Source organism: Saccoglossus kowalevskii, chromosome 6 (assembly GCF_978046115.1).
Source record: "Saccoglossus kowalevskii chromosome 6, keSacKowa6.1, whole genome shotgun sequence".
NCBI classification, from domain to species: domain Eukaryota; kingdom Metazoa; phylum Hemichordata; class Enteropneusta; family Harrimaniidae; genus Saccoglossus; species Saccoglossus kowalevskii.
In genome coordinates, this window is record NC_140646.1 from 7,954,152 (window position 1) to 7,980,173 (window position 26,022).

General features: G+C 34.8%; 1 protein-coding gene across 3 annotated transcripts in view; it reads left to right on the plus strand.

Annotated features, from left to right (window-relative positions):
- Window positions 1–26,022, plus strand: part of LOC100377856 (uncharacterized) — a 92,157-nt gene that overhangs the window by 27,355 nt on the left and 38,780 nt on the right. For 2 of the 3 annotated variants that reach the window (XM_085500013.1, XM_085500011.1), the window contains exons 4-29: window positions 79–210; window positions 602–802; window positions 1,464–1,631; window positions 4,323–4,406; window positions 4,510–4,572; window positions 5,222–5,305; window positions 5,944–6,027; window positions 6,414–6,572; window positions 7,560–7,622; window positions 8,539–8,781; window positions 8,952–9,098; window positions 11,993–12,076; window positions 12,691–12,849; window positions 15,069–15,215; window positions 16,024–16,182; window positions 16,350–16,580; window positions 16,710–16,793; window positions 17,274–17,357; window positions 19,347–19,430; window positions 19,553–19,648; window positions 21,867–21,950; window positions 22,416–22,667; window positions 23,334–23,438; window positions 23,676–23,738; window positions 24,325–24,567; window positions 25,777–26,019. In XM_085500013.1, coding sequence (XP_085356139.1) covers window positions 79–210; window positions 602–802; window positions 1,464–1,631; window positions 4,323–4,406; window positions 4,510–4,572; window positions 5,222–5,305; window positions 5,944–6,027; window positions 6,414–6,572; window positions 7,560–7,622; window positions 8,539–8,781; window positions 8,952–9,098; window positions 11,993–12,076; window positions 12,691–12,849; window positions 15,069–15,215; window positions 16,024–16,182; window positions 16,350–16,580; window positions 16,710–16,793; window positions 17,274–17,357; window positions 19,347–19,430; window positions 19,553–19,648; window positions 21,867–21,950; window positions 22,416–22,667; window positions 23,334–23,438; window positions 23,676–23,738; window positions 24,325–24,567; window positions 25,777–26,019 — 3,546 coding nt within the window. The remainder of the gene's footprint in view (window positions 1–78; window positions 211–601; window positions 803–1,463; window positions 1,632–4,322; window positions 4,407–4,509; window positions 4,573–5,221; window positions 5,306–5,943; window positions 6,028–6,413; window positions 6,573–7,559; window positions 7,623–8,538; window positions 8,782–8,951; window positions 9,099–11,992; window positions 12,077–12,690; window positions 12,850–15,068; window positions 15,216–16,023; window positions 16,183–16,349; window positions 16,581–16,709; window positions 16,794–17,273; window positions 17,358–19,346; window positions 19,431–19,552; window positions 19,649–21,866; window positions 21,951–22,415; window positions 22,668–23,333; window positions 23,439–23,675; window positions 23,739–24,324; window positions 24,568–25,776; window positions 26,020–26,022) is intronic. The other variant, XM_085500012.1, reaches the window with a different exon arrangement.

The following is a 26,022-nucleotide window of genomic DNA, read 5'->3' on the forward strand; positions in this document are numbered from 1 at the left end:
AGAATATAATGTTGATTAAAAACTTGTATTATGTGATCCATAGTATGTGCATAATTTCAATAATGGGATGTGTTTTAGGATCTTCAACATCGATTTGAGAGAATAAAAGAAGAATCTGAAGGGCTGAGAGCTGAGAATAATGATTTACATCATGATGTCCATTCACTAATTGGGGTCATAGGTCAGGCTAGGGCTAGTGGGAAATGGGAGGTGAGTTTAACAGTTTGCAGTTATTGAATGCGTCACTGTTATGGTACAAATTTGTTTTACTTCTTGTAATTTTATCTGCTTTAAATGTTTATTCTTAATAAAGCCAATAGATTGAAACACAGATTACAGAGCTAAAAGATAGCGTGCTTACCTAAATTTTTATTTCTCTTTACGTCGGTGTAAGTTACACAGACTTTTGAGAAAAAACAAGTGAAACACTTTTTGCTAATGTGAATATGCTTAAAAATAAGCATTACAGATGGATATCAGTCAGTACTAGTGTGAACACGAAACAGGGCTTAAAATATCATCACTACAGTCCAATGTCAACAGTATTCATGTTGAACTTATTTCAAAATAGATGCTGACAACATACTGACTTTCTTTTCAGTTTGGTGACTATGACTTCAGAACGATCTCCTCACATGATGTTCTTGGATCATGCACATCAGATTTTCCGAGTGCTGATGAGAGAAAGCAGAAACATATTCATGAGTTGAAACAGCAGTTATCACACCGTGATAATATGATCAGTAAACTGCAAGTTGACTTGAAAGCACTGGGAGATACACAGAAAACATCTATGGAAGAGGTGAGATTGAGTGAGATTGTGGCAGATTTGGATTTAAAATGGTGTCCATGTACATGTATCACTACAAAGCATGTACCAAGCAGTGGCAGTCTCAACCACAGGAAAACCAATCTACCAGTGATATTTGATACAAGTCTGGGGTGCATTCAGTATTGCATACCTTACTTTCTAAGGAGAGTGATTACTCTACTCACCTACTGTATCACTCATCCAAATCAAGACTCAGAAAGGCTTCACCAGTCTATATTCTATCTACCGGTATCTTTACTTTTCTTCCATGTTGATTTCCAATTCATAGCTTCTTTAAACTCTCATGTTACTATGTTAAAAGTGCCAGGTCTGTAGTGAAACTTTTCTTGTATCTTTATCACAGTGTTAGTCACCACTGCTAATGCTATGAAATTGTAATCATAGTCTATTAGTAAAATAGAACATACATTTGACTTATTGTAAACCATTTTGATTTCGCAATAAAAAAAATTTTAGCAGTGAAAATTTTGTTTTGGGTTCTATGACATAGTGTCATTGACTTTTGCAAAATTTCTTCTTAATGAATGCCATAAAATCCTGAGAACAGTGTACAGTGTTACAAGCAACTATTCATCATTATGTCGTGCATGGTGTTGATATATGGATCAGTTTGAATTCTGTTTTTTTGTAGATGGAACGAAAAGATGTCATGATAGAATCGATGAAGAATACATTGTCTCAGATACATGACAGAGAACAGAGACAGATTGGGGCTGCTACTGATAAAGACATCATTATTATGAAATTAAAAACTGATCTTAGACAAGAAGAACAAACTCATAAAGATGCTTTACATGAGGTGAGATTACTCTTCTTTACTTTTACGAGAGACAAATGTTTTTAATGAAAAACATGAAATTTTGTAGCAGTGAAAATTGCAATGATTTTCATGATCTTCAAAAATATCATAAACTTATGAAGTTATGGAAATTAAATCCTTTACTGTATATGAGTTTATTACGGAGAAAACTATACACAAAGACTGTTCCAAATCAAAATTTGATAGGAATATAGTGTTTTTGGCCAGTATGCACTCTCCAATACCAGTGTTGGAATTACCATCTATTGTTTTTATCAGTACCGAGGTATGTATGGGGGTCTAAAAACTAACTCTGCGACGCGATTGTGCGACTTGCCGAATGTCGATTATTGCACTCTGCGACAGGATCGCAGTGTCACTCTGCGAAGAGCATGATTCCCATTGGTTGGTTGGTCGAAAAGCGTGAATCTCAATGGTCGATCGATGTAAGGGTACACAGCATGCCTTATGGAAATGTTTAGTTTTAAATGGTTATTTCGCCGACTGCTCGCGAACTACGGTAAACAAGTATTTACCGCCGACATGCCGCAGGGTTCGGTAATCAGCAAGTATTTAACATTGATTTATTGACATATATAACATCCTCCGGAGGGGATAAAAGGGGTTACAAAACACATGCACGTTGGTGTTGGCTGCCTTATTACGGTGTAACATCAGGGAGCTGGTAACATTAACGCCATCTTGAAGTTGTAAGGCTTCGTCCGCAACAATGCTCATTAGCATAGGCGGCAGCTTTAAAGCGAGTAGAGCACGAAGTACGTTTCACACGATGTTACGTTATTTTTTTTCATTAGCAAGAATAATTTGTTATGACTATATTCATCGCTTTAAATTCCCAAATAAAGCGTGTAGCGGGTAAAACTGTTTCTAGGCAATCAATATCGTTTTATTAAGAATATTAAGAGGAAACGTAAAGCTATGTGAATGGATTAAAACTACTGCTGAAGATAGAAAACTAAAACAGCAGTGTCACGCTCTCTGCATAAACGGAACGATGGTTTTGTTTATTTGCCGATGTCGACGAGCAACAGATTTCCTGTACTCACTTCTTCGTCTGATCACCGACCCTCAACGGTCTCACGTATCGGTGTCGTCATCGGTTAAGTAGTTGAAAGTCTTTCATGTTGATGCGAATATTTCAGCCTAGTCGTCCCTTTCGAACCACTCGCGAGGTTGGTCATAATATGACCTAGATGAAAAATAAATTTCTTGAAAAATAAATATAAATTGCGTAAACGAGGGGTGAACGCGAAAGTCCTGTAATTTTATATCGGAATCACGACAGGCTGTAGGCAAGTTTAAATTAGTAAATATGACCCTTAGTTGCAGATTTTTCTTTGCCTCATCTTGTCATTGGCGTCTTTGCTTTTTTTTACATCGTCATTGCGTTAGTAAGATGGTGTTATTAAAATAAAATATAGACTTAGAAAATAAAACGATTTCTCAGACAAAGTCTTGACTGATAATAATGCTGACAATGGACGTTAGATAAATATGCATTGTTTGCGACAGGAAGCTTGTCACCCGTTCTATCAGAATTGTCAACAACAGAGTATTACCGGTAGTACAATGTATACATATACATATACATGTTAGAAACATTATGCAAATATTAACGAAACTGTAGTAGTATTAGCGCTTGAGCTGGAAATTTCAAAAAGCTGGGATGATGAATCAAGGTACAAATTTTCAATTATTGAAAAATCAAGATAAAAAAAAAAATTCCCCTCCCGCTATATTAAGATCAATATTGACCACCGAAATATGGCGTTCATTTAAAAAAAATAAACCATAATTTGCAGTAATACTTCGAAAATTATGATACAAAAATAATTCCATTCATACCACAAACCAACGCCGTTTTTGTTTACTTTTCACAACTGTTACAAAGTATTTCATTTCTGGTTAAAATACCAGCTAATCGATCGTAGACCACAAGTTTGGCGTCTGTTTATGGTCTAAACGAAGGCAGATGATTGCAAACAAGTGGTCATGGCAAAACGTTGCACATCGTGAATGATTTTTTTTCACTGCATGCAAATTATTTTCCCTGATGCACTCAACAAAGTCAAAGCTGACGTACAACATTCGTTGCAGAACGCGCGAAAAGTACTTCGCGTTCCACTCGCTTTGAAGCTGCCGCCTATGCTAATGAGCATAGTCGTCAGGACGAAGCCTTACAACTCCAAGATGGCGATAACGTTACACCGTAAATAGGCAGTCAAAAACAATGTGCACGTTACACTATTTAATTTTTCTAGCCAGCGGTGTGATGTGTGCAATCACCGTAAACCATGTGTTATTTGTTTGGTCCCACAATTTGTCTTCTATGTGCTTGCCGATCACCGAACAGCATGTCGCCGGTACATAGTGTTTACACACTTTTGTTTTTTACTGTATCATTTTTCCCATTTAAAACTTATTTTTTTATAAGTCATGCAGTGAACATCGACCATTGGGATTCGCGCTGTTCGACCCACCAACCAATAGGAATCGTGCTCTTCGCAGAGTGACACTGTGATCCTGTCGCAGAGTGCAATAATCGACATTCGGCGAGTCGCACAATCGCGTCGCAGAGTTAGTTTTTAGACCCCAATACATACATGCAGTACCGGTAGATATATTACATATTGTCAGATTGCACCAAAAACTAATTGTGTTTTTTCATAGCTTGCTGATAAAGACCGCACAATTCAAAGTCTACAGTCTAATATTACAGATCTTCACAATACAATAGCTATGAAAGATACAGAGGTAATGTATTCCGCTTGTTTTATTTCCTCGTCACTTACAACTTTATTGAGCTGTATTTTAGTGATACAACTGTTTATTCATAATTCATTTTATTTTTTGTTAGAGTGGTAATCTTCTTCAAACCATTCAGCTGTTTAAAGAAAAACAAAATGATGGTTCACTGGAGGTAAGTTGACACGAACCACCATACTAGCTCAGCGCATTCATATATAGAATATGTTACAATGCTAACATGTGTACATGTAACTTGTACAATGAAATTCTGTAAATAAATACCTCTAAAGTCCTAATATAAGCTATTGTTTTATTTAATTATTAGCTCAAAACAACAGCATTCACAAAAATGATCTTTCTGTCAACTTCTATTTCTATATTTTGCTATCCCATCGTCATCCTGCTATGTGAAATATGTCATCTTCTAATTTGGAGACATTGTACAGTATTGCAATTTGTTGACTGTATTTATTCATATGTAACATATAAAAGTTTGGTTTGTAGTAAAAATAGTACAGATATCTACAATATGCATTCATTGTATGTATTATTTACAAACCACACCCAGACTGAATACTTTGAAATTTGATGCAAAATTGTAATACATGTTATTGCTTATATTAGAGATTTAATGGTAATATTGGATGATATTTAAAATCATGATAACATTTGTGTTAATGTTTTGTTAATTGCATGATATATTTTCATCTTCATTGCATGTTCCCCAATTTTCATGTCCCTTGTTTCTATTTCACTCTAAACTCACTTTGTACCCCCCCCCAACTCACTGCATGTGAATTGTTGCTCCCATTGGTGTGTAGATTGCTAAAAGAGAAGACCAAATAAGACAGCTAAAAGCTGATTTGTCCAACGCAAAGGATCAACACAGACAGGTGTCATGTGATGTAAGTTTTCTGCACATGTCATTTAATGTATCCACTGCACGATATGTATGTATGTTCTCTGAAAGTTTATATATTTGTTCTCGCATATAAGTATTTTATAATGTTGTAGGTGTGTGTGTGTTGATTGTATGATTGACATAAAGTTATTTACTCTTGAATTAGTTTGAGCAAAATTCAAATTTTAAACCGCCAAGCATGTTATGTACATATATGCAATGCATTATGGGAGAGAACTTTCCATTGCATTTAATGAAAAACTAAATTATATATCTATTTTTTGAAATTTTTCAACAATATTAGGATCAATATATATCAATAATAATTTGTGACTTTTTCATCGCATATCACTGAGCAAAATTAAGAGATATGAAGAAGTAATCTCAGTATAGAAAGTGCAAAAATGAAGATTTTTCATATTTTAGATTCGTGTATTTTTATCAGTTTCAGTATCCTGATGCTGTAAATCCATAATATTAGCAAAAATTAAATGTAATCTTCAATTCGGCTAGAACCTCATTAAGTTTTGTCTGAAATATTTGTTGTTCTCAATACTCACTCACAGCGCGATGAAATTAAGTCTTACCATCAATATAATACCAGTACAAAGGATTTGATTTACTGTTTATTACGTTTCCCAGGTTACTCATTTTGAAAGAAGAATCAAAACTTTAGAATCTGAACTCAAGCAGTCCCAGGAACAAAGACGGAAAACCGTTGATGAGGTAAGACAATGACATATAATCGTAAAATTTGTCTATAAATAAAAGGGGTTCTAAATATCAGGGTGGTAAACTGTGGAGATTTTTGTAATTGTGAAATTCTAAATATATGCAACTTAAAGAAATATAGTGCCTATGTACCTAAAAATTTGACTATATCGATTGCTTCTTATTTTATTGTATATATCCGTACTATTTTGTATAATTTCTGCTGTATGTGAGTTGTATGTTACAGGGCCTCACTGGAGTTATTTATAGCCAAGTTGTAAGTTATAGCCTGTATAAAAATATTGAATGAATAAATAAATAAAAAAAAATGTCATTTCCTCTTGTTAAATAATATACCATGTACTGTTCAGCACACACTGATATAATTATTTGGTTTTTAGATCGGTAATCTTCAAGCACGGATCAGAGAAAGCCAGATATCTACTCAAGACCACCATGAAGTGCTTCGTTCTGAACTCGCTAGGAGAGACGATACAATACAGAAACTGAGAAATGAAATACTTGTAACTCAAGAGAAATACGATGCTAGTATTAATGAGGTAAGTTAATTAGTTTTCTCCCCAACTTTATTCCCAAATATGGTGATTAATTTGCATATGAATAATATATGAGAAGTATATATATTATCCATAATACAATGAAAATGAAAATTGAAGCATGGTAATGGTGCCAATGAACTTCTTCATTAATCAACACTAATTTTCTAATTACGGGTATATGCAGTTCTTCTGTCCAATGTTTTGTCATATTTCCTGCCACAAAGGTTGTTATCAGACAAAAGTTAGAGCAAAACATTTTTGGGCTGCACCATTTTCTCCGAAAGGAACCTGGTTTGCTATGCACATGAAAAATACTTTGTTACAGCTGTTACTCCTCTGGGAATAATACAATACATTGCACCCCCCCCCCCCCCAATAACAACACTGGAATAATACAATACAAATAAACAATACATTGCACCCCCACCCCAATAACAACACTGGAATAATACAATACAAATAAACAATACATTGCACCCCCACCCCAATAACAACACTGGAATAATACAATACAAATAAACAATACATTGCACCCCCCACCCCAATAACAACACTGGAATAATACAATACAAATAAACAATACATTGCACCCCCACCCCAATAACAACACTGGAATAATACAATACAAATAAACAATACATTGCACCCCCACCCCAATAACAACACTGGAATAATACAATACAAATAAACAATACATTGCACCCCCCTACCCCAATAACAACACTGGAAATTATAGCTGAATTAATATATTAAATATTTTGCTTTGTTTGTTTATTATTATGCGCTTAACCTCAAACTAGCCAAATATGTAAATATTATGAATATATTGCTAGTAAATAATATTCAGTCATTTCAAGGTGAAAGGTCATCTATAATTGAGGCATACCAGTAAACAAGAATGTCATAGTATTACATAACCATTGGCATTGAGAGTTTTTATTTGTGATATATCAGTCAGTCATGTATCAATCGTCTTCCTCTCTACAGCTGGAGAAACAGGACAGAAAAATGCAAATGATATCAGACAAACAAAAGGGAAGTCAAGAAGAGGTAAGTTCCTATAATTGCATTCTTGTTTTTATAAACCCTCCTTCATTATTGCCTCCTTTTGTGTATAACTAAGTCACTTTACTTGTCAACATTTGTAACACTCAAAATATGTTATAATATCAATGCGTGACAAATTGCAACGATACCGGTAACTGATTTACTGAAAACTGACTAACAAATATTTTTCAGGTTTGAGATTAAAGTACATTACATTTTGTGAACAATATTTGACTAAAAATTTGTACATCTGAGTTCCCATATAAAATAGAACACTTTGTAGTAGTTAAATTTCTCAAAATCTTATGTATGTTAGACTTAGAAATTATGTACATTTAAAAAAAAAAAAAAGTGAAATGCTTAATGTGTTTGTTGAACCAATGGGACGGTGATCTGATGCAATAATATATTTTTGTTGACAAACAAAATTTGAGTCGTAAGTGGTGGACGAAATACGCCGTTGTTGAAAACGTTGTTAAAAGGTGTGTGTTAACAGAATACGCCGTTGTGGCGCCGGCGTTTTTGACACCGTCCTAAAAGGGGTGGACCAGATCGGCTTTGCCTTCTTCTCGAGCGTAAAAAAATACACGGAAAAACAGAAACAAAGCAAATGCATTTACCAGAGGGGACGCCATTTTGTCGATTGACCTTCCATTTGTTTATTGACCTTTCTGTGATATGATTTGCTGTGGGCACAAAACATCTGTGTTTTTTACTAAGTGAGAACGCGAGCAGACAATTCAGTAGATTAGCTAATATTTACACAACAAAAAAACAGTGTCAACACCGGCGTTTTTTAGACATGTGAGAACGTAGCTCTTGTCACTTGTTTACTTTTACATGTCTATATTAATTGCAAATGACCTTAGTATTGCAAGTATTAAGGTCATCATGATAACACATTATGATTTCTACGTAGGCACAGAAACTAGAGTCTACATCAAAGCAACTCGAACAAGAACTGGAAAACCTACGCAAACAATATACCAGTAACCGAGAGCAGTTGTCAGTATCGGAACGCAGTAATGCTCAGTTGCAAAATGAACTGCAGGCTCTTCGCACAAAGTACAATGATTCATCGATTCAAGTTGAGAAACTGACGGATAGTCTTAACAAGCTGCAGGCAGCTTCCAAAGACACAAGAGATGCACTGGCACAAGAGGTGAGTTGAACTACCACTGTCTCTGTCGTTAAATAGTACAGCCAGAATGTTGAAATAACCTCATCTTCCCATGTTGAATGCAGTGTAATTTCTTATAAAATGGGATGTATTTCATAAATAAGAAATGTCCTAAATTGTATTTGTTCACTGACAATTGATCTATTGTTCAGGTGGCAGAAAGGCATGATATGGTGGTAAAACTACGGGCTGAGATGGCAGACTTGGAGGAGAAACACCGTGAATCCATGGCTCAAGTAATACATAGAGGTGAAGTTATACAACAACTTAGAGGTGATGCAAAGGGGATATCAGCCCAGGTAGGTGATGGTTGATTAAAATAGGTAATCCTAATGATTTTAAATAGTATACTACAATTTTAGCTTCCCTAACGAATTTGTCGAGCAGAACTATGAGTATGAGTGATTGTCTAAACATTTTTACTTTTCAACTTCTTCTTGAAAACTGCAAGTCTGATTGCTTTGATACTCAGTGTTTATGTCGCTTGGGTATACTTTTCTTAGACTTGTTCATTTTGTGATGATATCTTCAATTCTCTTATTTAGATGAGGACTTCTGTCATTTTTGGTGAAAAGTAATATACTGGGAATCAAGCTGTCATAGTTATCAGTACTTACCATGCCAAGTTGTCATAATTGTCAGTACTTACCATGCCAAGCTGCCATAGTTGACAGTACTTACCATGCCAAGCTGCCATAGTTGACAGTACTTACCATGCCAAGCTGTCTTAGTTGTCAGTGCTTACCATGCCAAGCTGTCATAGTTGACAGTACTTACCATGCCAAGCTGTCTTAGTTGTCAGTGCTTACCAAGCCAAGTTGTCATAGTTGTCAGTGCTTACCATGCCAAGTTGTCATAGTTGTCAGTACTTACCATGCCAAGCTGCCATAGTTGACAGTACTTACCATGCCAAGCTGTCATAGCTATCAGTACTTACCATGCCAAGCTGTCATAGCTGTCAGTACTTACCATGCCAAGCTGTCATAGTTGTCAGTGTTTACCAAGCCAAGCTGTCATAGCTGTCAGTACTTACCATGCCAAGTTGTCATAGTTGTCAGTACTTACCATGCCAAGCTGCCATAGTTGACAGTACTTACCATGCCAAGCTGTCTTAGTTGTCAGTGCTTACCATGCCAAGCTGTCATAGTTGACAGTACTTACCATGCCAAGCTGTCTTAGTTGTCAGTGCTTACCATGCCAAGCTGTCATAGTTGTCAGTGTTTACCATGCCAAGCTGTCATAGCTGTCAGTACTTACCATGCCAAGTTGTCATAGTTGTCAGTACTTACCATGCCAAGCTGCCATGGTTGTCAGTACTTACCATGCCAAGCTGCCATGGTTGACAGTACTTACCATGCCAAGCTGCCATAGTTGACAGTACTTACCATGCCAAGCTGTCTTAGTTGTCAGTGCTTACCATGCCAAGCTGTCATAGTTGACAGTACTTACCATGCCAAGCTGTCTTAGTTGTCAGTGCTTACCAAGCCTAGCTGTCATAGTTGTCAGTGCTTACCATGCCAAGCTGTCATAGTTGTCAGTGCTTACCAAGCCAAGCTGCCATAGTTGTCAGTGCTTACCATGCCAAGCTGCCATGGCTGTCAGTGCTTACCATGCCAAGCTGCCATGGCTGTCAGTGCTTACCATGCCAAGCTGTCATAGCTGTCAGTGCTTACCATGCCAAGCTGTCATAGCTGTCAGTGCTTACCATGCCAAGCTGTCATAGCTGTCAGTGCTTACCATGCCAAGTTGTCATAGTTGCCAGTACTTACCATGCAAAGCTGTCATAGCTGTCAGTGCTTACCAAGCCAAGCTGCCATAGTTGCCAGTGCTTACCATGCCAAGCTGTCATAGTTGTCAGTGCTTACCATGCCAAGCTGTCATAGTTGTCAGTGCTTACCAAGCCAAGCTGCCATAGTTGTCAGTGCTTACCATGCCAAGCTGTTATAGCTGTCAGTACTTACCATGCCAAGCTGTCATAGTTGCCAGTACTTACCATGCCAAGCTGTCATAGTTGTCAGTGCATACCATGCCAAGCTGTCATAGTTGTCAGTGCATACCATGCCAAGCTGCCATAGCTGTCAGTACTTACCATGCCAAGCTGTCATAGCTGTCAGTGCTTACCATGCCAAGCTGTCATAGCTATCAGTACTTACCATGCCAAGCTGTCATAGCTATCAGTACTTACCATGCCAAGCTGTCATAGCTATCAGTACTTACCATGCCAAGCTGTCATAGCTATCAGTACTTACCATGCCAAGCTGTCAGTTGCCAGTACTTACCATGCCAAGCTGTCATAGCTGTCAGTACTTACCATGCCAAGCTGTCAGTACTTACCATGCCAAGCTGTCATAGCTGTCAGTACTTACCATGTGCCAAGCTGTCATAGCTGTCAGTACTTACCATGCCAAGCTGTCATAGCTGTCAGTACTTACCATGCCAAGCTGTCATAGTTGCCAGTACTTACCATGCCAAGCTGTCATAGCTATCAGTACTTACCATGCCAAGCTGTCATAGCTGCCAGTACTTACCATGCCAAGCTGTCATAGCTGCCAGTACTTACCATGCCAAGCTGTCATAGCTGCCAGTGCTTACCATGCCAAGCTGCCATAGCTGCCAGTGCTTACCATGCCAAGCCAAGCTGTCATAGCTGCCAGTACTTACCATGCCATGCTGTCATAGCTGTCAGTACTTACCATGCCAAGCTGTCATAGTTGTCAGTACTTACCATGCCAAGCTGTCATAGCTATCAGTACTTACCATGCCAAGCTGTCATAGCTGTCAGTACTTACCATGTGCCAAGCTGTCATAGTTATCAGTACTTACCATGTGCCAAGCTGTTATAGTTATCAGTACTTACCATGCCAAGCTGTCATAGTTATCAGTACTTACCATGCCAAGCTGTCATAGTTGCCAGTATAATATAAACTATTTGGCACTGGACTCGGAATACTAGAAATATGCTATTCTTGCCAACAAGCCTTGTTTAAATATATTTAATGACTTTGTTGTTTGATTTGTCCCTGGGATGATATAGTGGGTTTTATGTAACACATTGTGTAGTTTTTGCATCAGGAAATGTACCTGTATACCTGTGTGTATGTATGGTTATTGTGTTATTGTGATGTGTATTGTAAATAGCGCCCACTAGTGGCAATATGTGGCTCTGATTCTCTGCTTTTGTTTTTCTTTACAGTTTGAAGACAGCCAAAACAAAATGCAAGCTGTGAATGAAGAACTGGCATCATTTAAACTCAAATATCAAGAACAGATGAATCAGGTTAGAACCATCAAATTCAACGGTTTAGTGATCTTGAATCAGCTTTGGTCAAGTGGAAGCAAGTCACTGACTGGCATTTTATAATTCAACAACAACAGTAGAGAACTAACTCAAAATGCTTTCTAGATTTGGAGTTTAAAAATTTAAAATAATCATCTAAAAGCAACATGGAGTAATGTACAAATATCCATCCACTATAGAGTGTGTGCAGTGTAGAAACTATGGTAAAGCAATTACATTAAACTATCTCTTTTTTCAACCTTTTCAGTACTAGTTTTGTTTTTTCATAACAGATTCACAAAATAGTTTTGTTTGTAGACTGCCCTTTCCCAAAAAGGCTGAAAATTGACTCAAATTTTGTCTGTTGGTTCCAAAATTAGGGTTCATTTTTAGAAATATTGAAGAATATAAAAAAAAAGTACAGAATAATTTGGATGACAAAGTCTGTTCAGTTGAATAAGTACTGTATATGTTTGTTGTGTTACTGATTTTACACATCTATAGCAATTGTGAGATAATGTATGCTATGCTTTATTTGTAAGGCTGAGATAGGTTCGCTATGTTCTGGTTTTGCATCTTGCTGTTCAAATTCAGTTTCAATATTTGTGTTGTAGTTTGGAGAGCTTCAAAGCCGCTCACAACATGATAAATTGAATGCCAGTCAGGATATTGCTGTATTGAAATCTGAATCATCAGAACAAGAAAAAAAAATCAAGAAGCTGCAATCAGAAATATCACAGTTAGGAGAACAGTTACAGCAAAATCACCAACAGGTAAGTCACAATTTGTGATAATTTGCAGAATATGGGAAAATTAAAACAACTCATGTACCAGAACGTATAGAAATCATTGGTTACACTTTGTAATGTAAACCACTTACACTTACACACTCACAATACAGACTTGTGCACATCACAAAAATAAGACCAACTGAACCATCTCTGTAACACTGGCCAGATTTCAACTGACCATGCTACCATCTAACTGATTATAACACATTACTTCTATATTTCAAAATCTTCTTGTGCTAAGTATACAAGAAAATGTTTTGCATGGTACAATTACAACCAACCACCTTGTACCCAAATACCACTATTCATTCAATTCTAACTCAATTCAGTTTAAGGGATTGTGTTTACTTTACCAGTTTTCATTCTTACAATGTAACAAGAGCAGTGAAAACCACACCACTTAAACCATTGTTAATATGCAAATGAGCTGATACCAGTACTGGTACTTCATTTTGCTGCATGACTGCAAGTGACTTTATAGGTACCCCCCATCCTGAAGTAAAAACAACCCCTCAAGTTTACATATATTTCAAGATATGCTATTAAAATGATAGAAACTTCTTTTGTGATTAGTCCTGAAATGAGTATTTTGTATAAAATGTAGTACTCCGTGCACATTGGACTTGTATGTGTTAATTTCTTTTGACCTGTGGGGTCATGAATTGTTATAATTTTCCTGACCTACCTAAGTGGTCCGATTTTGTTCAACGTACCAATGTAACTGTTACAACTTTTGATTGAAAATTGTCTGGCAAAATAACGAGAAAAAATGAGTAAAAATAAGCACTACTGCCAGGTAAGTTAAACATTTTTGTTGGATTTTGTTATTATTACTGATGTATTTTTTTTTTTTTTTTTTTTTACATTGGTTAGTTGTTATTCACTGAGTTGAGAACTCAGAACTGTGCAGTTAACGACCAGACATTCATTGCTGCACATTAGTGAAACTTCAGTAACATAATAGAAAATAAATTTACACTGAAAACAGATAAGGACTTCATAGTTGCCATCTAATACTATATTGAGGACATTACCAATTTAGCATTAACCTTTCAGACACCATCCAAAAAATAGTTTTATTTATAGTCTACACTTTTCCACATGAAATATTTTTTATCAAAAACTATCAGTAGAAGCAATGTCGCATTTTGTTTCTTTGGTTGAAAATTAAGATTGAATTCGGTGAAAATTACAGAAAATGTTGAAAGATTTTCCTAAATTTAAGCGGGAAAAAAATTTGCACTTTATAAGATTGACATGTTGAATTGTTTTCAATCTGTTCATTTGTGTTGAGTTTTCTTGAGTTGATGAATGTGACTATGTAGATATATATAATTGTTGTAACCATTATCTTGATGATACCATATTTCCTATTTTTCCAGAGTCATAAAATTTTCAAATTAATCTATTGTGCATGTTTACAGTGTGTAGGTGGACTCCATATACCCTTGTATACATGTACCTGCAAGTTATGGTGTATGTACGCTATTGTATTGCATTGTCGTTAAAGTAACATTATATCTTGCGTCAAGGGTCACAATATGTCTGGTTGTGTTAAATTTAACTGTTGTATTGTAACTTTAAAATGAAAAAAAGTTTTATGAAATTACCGGTATATAATATTATATCTTATTGCTTATTTTATAATAGTATAGCTAAAGCGAATTCACTGAATGTTGGTCAATTGTCATCAGCTATTTGCATGTTTTTACTGAAGCAGATTTCATACATGATCATGTCAGAAAAAACTGTTAAATTGAATAATAGGATTTGTGGTGCAAAGAAGCTGGAAACATCATTCATTGTCAACTCAAATCAATTGCAAAATTATATACTTTGTCATCACAAGATAGCGTAAATCATAGTACACATGGAAAAGCAAAACAAAAAACGATTATGTGTGGAAAACATATCATTGTGTTTGATTTCATCAATAGGGAATATAGTTTAGAGTAGGAATTCTGCCAATGTATAATAGTGAGGGGATGTTTGAATTAATAAATCTTAGTTGGTGAAGACGGTCAAATGTTGTATGTGCGATTGCAGTCAATATGAGTTACATTATTTTTATTGTACATTTGTATCCATGTAGATATTTGAATGCACCATACAAGTTTCATAAGCAAAATACCAGATGTACATTAACTTTATCTCTGACTTTATAATTTATGATTTACATGGATGACATGTTGTTTGTACAGATTACAGCTCGAGATGAAACAATTCAAAGAATGCAAAAACAACACCATGAATTGCAAGATGAGATATCTCGCAGAGAAAGGGCGATACAGAAACTAGAGCTAGAACTGATGAATGTACAGGAGGACAATAGGCGAACTAATGATGATGTAAGTTTATCTCTCTCTTTTGTTTGAAGATTTAATAATAACTGTTACATTTCAAAATTGTATTGTCAAGTAATTATGAACTGTTGTAAAATACAACAACTATGGTATTTACAAGATATTTGCCAATACCTGAACATCACCGAGCAGCCAAGTGGATTTGGTTAGGATTTGATTTTCAGCATCAAGTCACTGAATCACAAGCGAGATTCTCTGTTCGACCATCGAAGATGAACTATATCGAATATTACAAAATTTATATTAGACATAAAGCATTTACTATTAAGATTATTCTGAGATACACACCAGTGTCTGGAGTTGTTTCTTGTTGTATGGTCCCTTTCTTTTGAATTTATAGCATGACTATCACTCATGGTAACTATGTGGCTGCGTGAACTTGGAACATTGAATATTACATGCTTCATAGGTTAGTTGTATTTAATGCGCAGCTAAACAAAATTCAAATGGTAATGCATTACATTTTTATTGTATTAAGATTTACTTGATAAATGGATTTACTTGCAAATCACCTATCAATCATAATAACGTTTTTTTTCAAGTTACTCAGAATTGAAAAGGCTTACAACAGTACAGTGCTGTAAAAATGATGTTTCTGTTCACAATACATCAGCTGCTTGGCTCAGTGTCACCACCACCACATCTATTTTACAACCAATGATTCATGTACAGTTAAGATTGTATTATTGTCACAGTATATAAATGACAGTTTGCAGAATCCACACTGACAGGTTTCCATTAATTAAAAAATGTACAAACCAACAACAGTAACTTTTTTCTTTAAACTTTTTAGCTGCAAAGACGTGAGCTGACCATACAGCAACTGGAACTTGACTTGAAAGCTACCAAACAACAGTATCGAGAATCTGTGGAGGACAACACTAGACTGGAAACCAGGATGCAATCATTACAAGTTACCTCACAAAGTGAACAAGATATATTATCATCTGAGGTAACTATAGATACTGTAATTCCTAATGTGCTTTATAATATCTGTATTTACATACAATTTGATATACAACTATCTATGTAATTTAGTATATAATTAAAAGTATGTGTGGGTGATTATAATTAACATTTTAAAAATATCAAAATGAAAATTGTGTATCACTTTGGCAGATTTCGAGGCGTGAAGACAACATCCATAGATACAAAATGGATGTAATAAACCTGCAAGAGCAACTTGCTAAAACTGAGGAGAAGCTAGCGCAGGAAGGAATGACAGTTGATCAGTTAAAACATCAATGTAAGACATATAAGATGGAACTGGAAGCTAAAGAAGAGGCAAGGAAATCTCTGGAAAGGCAACTGGAAGATTCTAAACAGTTACATTCTTGTGCTCGAGAAGAGGTTTGTCTATTATTTTGGCATTGATATCTCAGTGGTTGCCCCTGGATACAACATGTAATACCTGTCTACTGTGATTATACATGTGTCTCTCTTGCTGGTGATAATCAATTGTACTTTTCAACATTTCAGCTTGAAAGGTGCGAGGATACAATTTCTGATTTGACAAGTGAACTGAGCTCTGCACAGAGTAAAGAAGAGAGTCAATTGCATTCGGTATGTGGCAAGATTGCGCTCATTTGTCTGCTTGTGTCAACGTTTACAGACAGTACTTAGTGTATGTCACAGTGTACTTACTTTTTATTCAGCCATCACAAATCATTTCTACCAGTACCTTATTCTCACTTTGTCAGTCAATCTTGAAATTCAGACAAAATGTGTTGCCATGACTACCGTACAAGGGATTATTTATTTCTTTACTTACACATAACTGTACATAATATAAACAATTCTGACATTTAGATTGAATGATGTTTCTAGTTAGATCATGGTTATTCATGAGTTGAATATTATGCAAATCTTACGCACATCTTACGCACAGGGTACAATAACTACAAATTTCCAATTATAAATGTTCTTACATGTGCTTACTGTCATAACACATTGCTTAATAAACGTTCATGAACTTTTATATTTTATTTCATTTAAATATATGGGCAAGGTCTTTTACCATTCCAAATTATATTTGTTTTGCAGTTGAGATTGAAAGAAGAGATGGTAGGTCAGCTTCAGTCTGACGTTGAAGCCTTACATCAGCAACACAAAGATGTTCTAACAAAGGTAATTGATGGAAGGGGGCAATATGGAGAATATCTGTGTTCAATATTGAATGTTTTAGGTATCTCATGGTTGCATGATTGCTACATTTGGAGTACTTCAACAGTTTGATTAATTAAAATCTGTGCATTGTATTTATTACATCACACTTTAATATACGATTAATTAAAATCTGTGCATTGTATTTATTACATCACACTTTAATATAAAAAAACAAAAAAAAACAAAAACAAAAAAACAGTTTGATAAATTTGCACATTTGAATGTGCCAGCAGGAGTTAGTGTTGTTTGCTGGAGATTCAAAAATTTGTCTAAACTGTGAAATTATATAAGTATTCACCCCAACATTCGAGCAACGCTTAGTCATCAAGCCGAGGTTGACAGTGTGCCAAAATTTCTCTTTCAACATACTGGTACTATGAATTGTTGAAACTGTGCACAAACTAGTATATGTGGACAACTGGAAGTACCGGTATGATGTGATGCAATGAGATTAACATCTGTGTTGAGCAGTAATTGACGACATGTGTGTTGAGCAGTAATTGACGACATGTGTGTTGAGCAGTAATTGACGACATGTGTGTTGAGCAGTAATTGACAACATGTGTGTTGAGCAGTAATTGACAACATGTGTGTTGAGCAGTAATTGACAACATGTGTGTTGAGCAGTAATTGACGACATGTGTGTTGAGCAGTAATTGACTACATGTGTGTTGAGCAGTAATTGACAACATGTGTGTTGAGCAGTAATTGATGAAGTGTGTTGAGTAGTAATTGACATGTGTGTTGAGCAGTAATTGACAACATGTGTGTTGAGCAGTAATTGACAACATGTGTTGAGCAGTAATTGACGTGTGTTGAGCAGTAATTGACATGTGTTGAGCAGTAATTGACGACATGTGTGTTGAGCAGTAATTGACAACATGTGTGTTGAGCAGTAATTGACGACATGTGTGTTGAGCAGTAATTGACAACATGTGTGTTGAGCAGTAATTGACAACATGTGTGTTGAGCAGTAATTGACAACGTGTGTTGAACAGTAATTGACAACATGTGTGTTGAGCAGTAATTGTCAACATGTGTGTTGAGCAGTAATTGACGACATATACTTTTTGACTCCCATGTGCGAAGCACAAAATGGGAGTCTTTGCGGTTAGTGTGTTAGTGTTAGATGCTCTGAACTAATGCTAGGTTTTGATTAATTTTTGGTAATAATCCGTGGATACTAATTAACTAATTTGCATAATGATTAGTCAATTTTCGGTTAGATCCTTTAGGACTATGCAGAGACCTGATTAGTTTCAGGGTAAATAATTGTGCATATTAATTACCTAATTTGCATAATTAATTTTCAGCTTTTTCTACTGATATCTAAAGTACTAATCATCACATTTCAATGAATCTAGAATTATGCAGAGACCCAATTAGTTTTTGGTAAATATTTGTGCATATTAATCACCTAATTTGCATAATTAACCAATTTCCAACTTTCACACTGATATCTCAGGTACTAATCATTACATAGCAATGGATGTTTATACATGGATGTTGTAGGACAATAGACAGACCTGGATAATTGTGGGTTAAAATCTGTACATATTAATTACCCAATTTGCATAATTAACCAATTTTAAGCTTTCACACTGATATCTAAAGTATTAATTTCCATTTTAATGAAACTTAGTACAAAGATGCTCTAGGACAATGTACAACCCTAATTAGTTTGGGGTAAAACTCTGTTCATATTATTTCCCTAATTAGCATAATAATTCATAATTTTTTGGTTCTAATCACATTTCAATTAAACTTGGTACATAGAGTTTTTGTTACATTGCGCAGACTTCATTAGTTTTACAATCAAATCTGTTCATGTTAATTTTCTGATTTGCATAATTAGTTTTCAGCGAAGCAATTTCAAATTATATTTAATGTGTCTCCAATACTCTCAGCACATGGGAGTTCTTTCTAAGCTTTCTTTGATTTTCATTCCAGCTTCAACAGAGGGATGATATGATCCATAAACTAAGTACAGAAACAAGTAAATTGAAAACAAAGCACCATGAGAAGACAAGTGAGGTAATTTGATTTGTTAACCAGTCTAATCAGTTTGGCAATATTTTTTTTGATGTTATATTACAAGGAGAGTTGATTTGTATTTGCAAGATTTCAGGTTTTTATATGAGTTATTGTTTTTGTAGGTTCAGAAGCAGACTGACATGCTCCGGAGATTAGAGGATTCTTTGACCCGAACACAGGTCGATTTGGAAGAAGTCCGTCAACGAAGCCAAGAGGAAGTGAGTTTTTTAGTTTCTGTTAATAGTAGAATAACTAAATTATCGCCATTGCATTCTAACTTCAGTGATTTATAGCAAGGATTGTACTATGATGTCATCTATGATGTCATGTCTGTTTTAAAACTAAACTCAACAATTCCCATGATTTAAGATGTGTTCATGAATACATTCCAGATCACGGAAATTGAAATCCATTTTGGTATTATCATGGTGTTTTAGTGATTTTGTGTATCCCTTGTCAGTTTATTATCTTCCTTGGATCGGTTTCTACCCATTGTTCCCTTGGCATGTCTACCAGTCTCACTGAATATAAAGGTTGCTCCATACTCTGCATGTTATATTGGTTTTGTTCATTTGAGGTGGTTGTTGTGTTTCAATGGGTTTATCATGTACATGTCCTGTGGTGTTTTGATTGATCCTTCTGTGTTTTGGCCATGCATGTTGAATAACAGCGCCCCCGACAGTTGCATGTTGGATGACAGCTCCCTCTACAGTTACTTATTGGATAATAGCGCCCTCTACATCTGCATGTTTGGTTGCTTTTTCTGTTTGCTCTGTCGTTTACTAATTCTATTTCTTTTTATTCACTTTATTTATTGCTGCATTTCCTTTGGACTTCTTGTCTGTATCTTTCATCTTTTTATAAATTTGAAATTCAAAACGAAATAGCTTGTTGATATGGTGGGTTTGAGATGTAAAGTTGTCTTGGCAACTGGTGTGCTCAAAATGATAGGAGATCAGTATGAGTAACATATCACTTTTTTAAAAACAAATATTGACATATATTTGTATATCATTAACATTATATTGTAATATTTACATTATTATTATGAAATATATTTGAAAAAATGTGCAATATATTTAAACTGAATTTAAGGGTGTTTATTTTTGCATGTAGAAATTTTGTCGCAAGGTTTTTGAGATTAAACTGGGTATAATTTAAAAGTAAATGACTGCCCTTTATTTATCATGATCAGGAAAAGAAATGTTCACCTTATTTGAAATGTGTGGTTACTATTATAGTGTGTCAACACTGCTATCATCTCACAATTCTTACTTCACAATTAGAAATGTACAATGAGAGACACCTCAGCTGTGGTTTGTACAGTCGTTGTCTTATTTAGGGTCTAATTATAATTTGTAATATATAAGCAAAGCATGCTGGAAAATAAAAAATTATTGTATTTTGTTAAAAATTTCAGTATAATTTTTGAATGGTTGAATTATCAGTGTGTGTTTTGATGGGTGTACATTTAGATATGTTGCTGGAATTAACGAGAACACAAATGTGAAAGATGGAATTAAAAGTTATTTCTCATCACTGAGAAGACACACCAAGGTGGATTGGTAGCATTTGAGTATGACATGCTTACTACAGGAAGTTACCATACATCATGTGATCTAACTAATATAATACTGTTTGTATACAAAGTTATCCAGAAAATGTGTAGACTTGAACTGTGAAGAATCAATTTATTATTTGAAGAGAGTTCCTATTAGTTACTTATTGTTTTGTTGTGGGATATATTTCTGTATGTACATTTCTGTTATTTTTTTGCTATCAGTATTATGTCCTCTTTAGTCAATAAAACAAGTTATACTTAATTTAGTGTTGTTGTTGTTTATTTATTTATTTTTCTGCTATCAGCTTTTTCTATCCCAGCTCTTTAACATTGTTGCACTTTCTTCATAATCTCGCAAATTTCCTATTTTTGTCATTTTTGCAAAATTGTCAAATTGCTTTTGTATGTATTTCTGTTAATTTAGATTATTTGTTTCAATCATGAAATATTAGTTTGTCCCTCATTGTTGCTGTGATGACCAAATGTTGCTGGTGTTTAGATTTGTCTCTGTATGTGACATACACCATAAGGCTACCTGAATGATCTTTCATAGTTTTCTACTATTCCTTACTTTATATGGAATATACATGTATGTTGTGGATAGGCTTGTTTTTATCTGCCATTGGTCTGCAATTGTGGGCGTGTCTGTTTTTTAGAATGTGTCTTTTCTACACACATTCCTTCCATTTCAATTCAGTTTTCTATTTTTTTGTCCAAGACACTGATCTTTTGCATTAGAGTCGAACAATCATTAACATGCCAAGGTCAATCTAGAACTGCCCTGTTAACATATTGTGGCGTGTCTGAACCCTGTTTGTGGTTTCCCCTCCCATTTCTTTTGACATGTGAATTTTTTATATGTTTGGTCTGCACAGCTGTCAGAAAAAGCAGGTATCATCAGGGCATTAAAAGAAGACCTTTCTGAGTCACAGTCACAGTACACAGCCTGTTATGATGAGGTAAGTGACAGGACAAATGACAGTGACTACCATGGAGAAAGAATGACAATAGAATGCATCTAGTGTGTAGCTTGTGAAAACAAGAACATTGTAAGAATCTGAATTCTTTACAAACACCTGCACAATATTCTTATTCTTTAATCTGAAGTAGTTGAGATTGCCTATAATTTCCACTTTCACAAATAATTGTATTTTAGCTATCATAACAAGATCTTCTTAGTAACAATTTACATGTAAGTGTAATAGAAATTTAAAATTAAAACATCGTTCACCAAAAACAAATTATTTATAGTTTTATTTCTTCATTTACTATGTGGGTAGACATTGAAGTGGATTGTTACCATTAATAACCCCAAAAACAGAGTTTAATTGTAATTCATTAGGTTGTTCGGCGTCATCCAAGAGATACAAGTTTAATAGTTTTCATGCATGTCTTATTTTACATATGGTAATTTACACTGATAGGTTCTCAGACAAGAAGAACAAATCGAGAGGTTTCGAGAAGACAACTCGCGACTGAATATACAGACACAGAAAGATACAGAGGAACTCCTCAAACTGGCTGAGCAAGTTCAGCAGTTAGAATTAGAATTGACAATAACTCAGGAAAAACACAGAACATGTCAAAAAGAGGTCGGTAATCGAGATCAGCAAATATTGAAACTGCAGACAGAACTGGACACTGCACAGCAGAAGTACAATGGTAGTATTGAAGAGGTGAGAACAATGTGTCACAAATATTCAATCTTTTGACTCCAATTCCTGTTATAATCTATTCATTGATTTCTCTTGATTGATTCAATTATCATGTCAGTTTATTAGAGTAGTTTTGATTGGGAAATTGCTGTTTTTATTATTAGAAGTACCTTTCTAAACTGACATCATAATCAAACTCTGTAGTGAAATAAAAATATAAGCAGTATGTTGTGCATGCAACTATAACGGATCTTCCCCCAGGAGCCTCTTTTTGAGTTCACCTGAAAGGCCTCTCCTATTGGAAACTGTGAGGGTGCTAGACTTATCAAAATGGTCTATGAAATGACTTTAATTGTGGTGCAGAAATGGTAGCAAAAAAGATGTGAGGGTGACATGAACCATACTTTGAGCATGTATTTGTACATGTATGCAAATATTATTTATAATCTATTTTATGTTTGCACCATAAAACACACAATTACATCATCATATTTATATTTTTGTTACTACTTATTTATTTTTATATTTGCTGTATTTTTTTTGCATTTATAATTGATGTCCATGTTTTGCTGCCTGGCTTTTATAAAGAGAAATATCAGCTTGTAAACTTGCATGCAAATCACTGTTTTATCTCAAACATTATCCCAATCAATTTATTTATATGTTATTGTATTCTGCCCTAACCAGCTTGCAATCCAGGATGATGAAGTCAAACGACTTCAAAGTCGACTGAAAAATTTGCAATCAGAGATGAAAAATCTGAAAGAGTTACTGGAAATTAGGGAAAGGAAGGTTTGTCTTGATTTTATTTTGTGATATTGGTGACTTTATGGGATGTAAGGTGTACAGTTTGATTTATACTAGCTTCTGGACTTAACTGCTCTTTTTGGTCAGATTGTTTTTTTTAATATATTTTTATTATTTTATGGTTTTTTTTTTTGGTTTCCAACTTGTACACTATTCATTACAAGATGTGTTTAACATAACATGTTCATTGCAATAACTGTTTGATTTATGTTTATTTCTAAGATTGCCACAGATGACCAAACAATACAACAGCTAGAAAGAGAGCAACAGATATCAAATCAGGAGGTAGGTTTCCCCTCAGTGTTTAACTGCCTGGAATCATTGATTTGTGACAATGCAAATTGCTTTTGGGGGAACTTTGTTTGATTTTGGTTGGTACTTGGAGCACCAAGACTGGGTTGACATTGGTTGGTTGGCACTTATGGATTGCCAAGGCTGGGTTGACACTGGGTGGCTGGATCACTCAGGCTAATACCAGAGTTAATACCAGCATTATGAGTATTACATTGTCATTAAGCTGTGTTACTTTGTGGTTTGGTTTATGTGACAAATGCACTATTGTTAACACTTGTCATTTAAATGCAGTGCTATCTGGCAAAGATAAAAACAGTTTCTTTATTTTGTGACAAAGTAGACCCTGATCTTCACAGAGTTAATCAGGTTCTATCTTCTTCTATCAGCTCTTTGCAGCCTCTGTTCTATGATGCCTTAGGGTGCTGTTGATTCTATAGTATCTAATCCCAGCGGGCATTGTTCACCCTGTAGAGGTGAATTTTATTCATTACCGGGTAATCAATTATCCATTCAGGACTGTTTAAACTATTTATAAAAACAGATGGTCATATTGATTGGTTGTTGTTTTGATTCATAGATATCAAGCCATTTAAGGTGCATTGAAGATCTTAAGACTGATGTACAAACAACACGTACTACGTATCAACAAGAGATTAAACTCCAGAATGAGGAAATTCGCCAACTCAAGGAAGAAGTGAGCGATTCTAACATTCGGTTAACCGACTCTGATATTATGAACAGTCAGTTTAAAGACAATATCAACCAGTTAACAGCTGACTTACAGAAAGAACAAGATACGAATAAGCAGTCAATGAATGAGGTATGGAAAATTTAAAAATGTTATATTTGCTTTATGGGAATCATGTTTTTCACATAACTTGTCAAAGTTGTTTGTAGAAATAGAATTGTTATACTTCTAAAACACTCTGATTTTTGGTTACATTTATTCGCACCTATGGTATATTTAAGATGCAATTTTAAAGCAAAATACATCATTTGTTTTCATATCACAAGTGATTACATCATAGATGTCCTATACGCTATACATCATTTGTTTTCATATCACAAGTGATTACATCATAGATGTCCTATATGCTATACATCATTTGTTTTCATATCACAAGTGATTACATCATAGATGTCATATACGCTATACATCATTTGTTTTCATATCACAAGTGATTACATCATAGATGTCCTATACGCTATACATCATTTGTTTTCATATCACAAGTAATTACATCATAGATGTCCTATACGCTATACATCATTTGTTTTCATATCACAAGTGATTACATCATAGATGTCCTATACGCTATACATCATGTTTTCATATCACAAGTGATTACATCATAGATGTCCTTTACGCTATACATCATGTTTTCATATCACAAGTGATTACATCATAGATGTCCTATACACTATACATCATTTGTTTTCATATCACAAGTGATTACATCATAGATGCCCTATATGCTATACATCATTTGTTTTCATATCACAAGTGATTACCTCATAGATGTCCTATACACTATACATCATTTGTTTTCATATCACAAGTGATTACATCACAGATGTCCTATACGCTATACATCATTTGTTTTCATATCACAAGTGATTAAATCATAGATGTCCTATACGCTATACATCATTTGTTTTCATATCACAAGTGATTACATCATAGATGTCCTATACGCTATACATCATTTGTTTTCATATCACAAGTGATTACATCATAGATGTCCTATATGCTATACATTAAAGTCTACTTTTTTACCATTATTCATAGACAAAATAATTTTGTACAAATTTTTCCATATTTTACAAAAGATCTGTATCAGTGAGAAACTTGTCCTTTTGTCCAAAAATTATCAAAACAATGCGATAATAATACTTATAAATTTGCAAAATATTAGTCACAGAAGACTGCTTTGTATGCTATTAACACCAAGTGAAATATCAAACATTATTCACTTGCATGCAAATTGTAGCTACTTTTCTCTCAATATTATCTCATTTTCCTCATCAGATTTCTCGTAAAAATGAGATTATTGACCATCAAGACAAAGGGTTAGCTGAGACCAGACAAAAAGTCATGTTGTTAGAGAATGAGTTACAGCAAGCCAAGTATCAGATTGAAGACATGGAGAGAAATATTGAAAACTTGAGAGATCGGTATAGTCAAAGTGTGTCACAGATTGGAAAACTGGAATCTAGTTCTTCCACTACTATTGCAAATTTAGAAGAAAGATTATCTGAAAGCAACTCTAAGGTA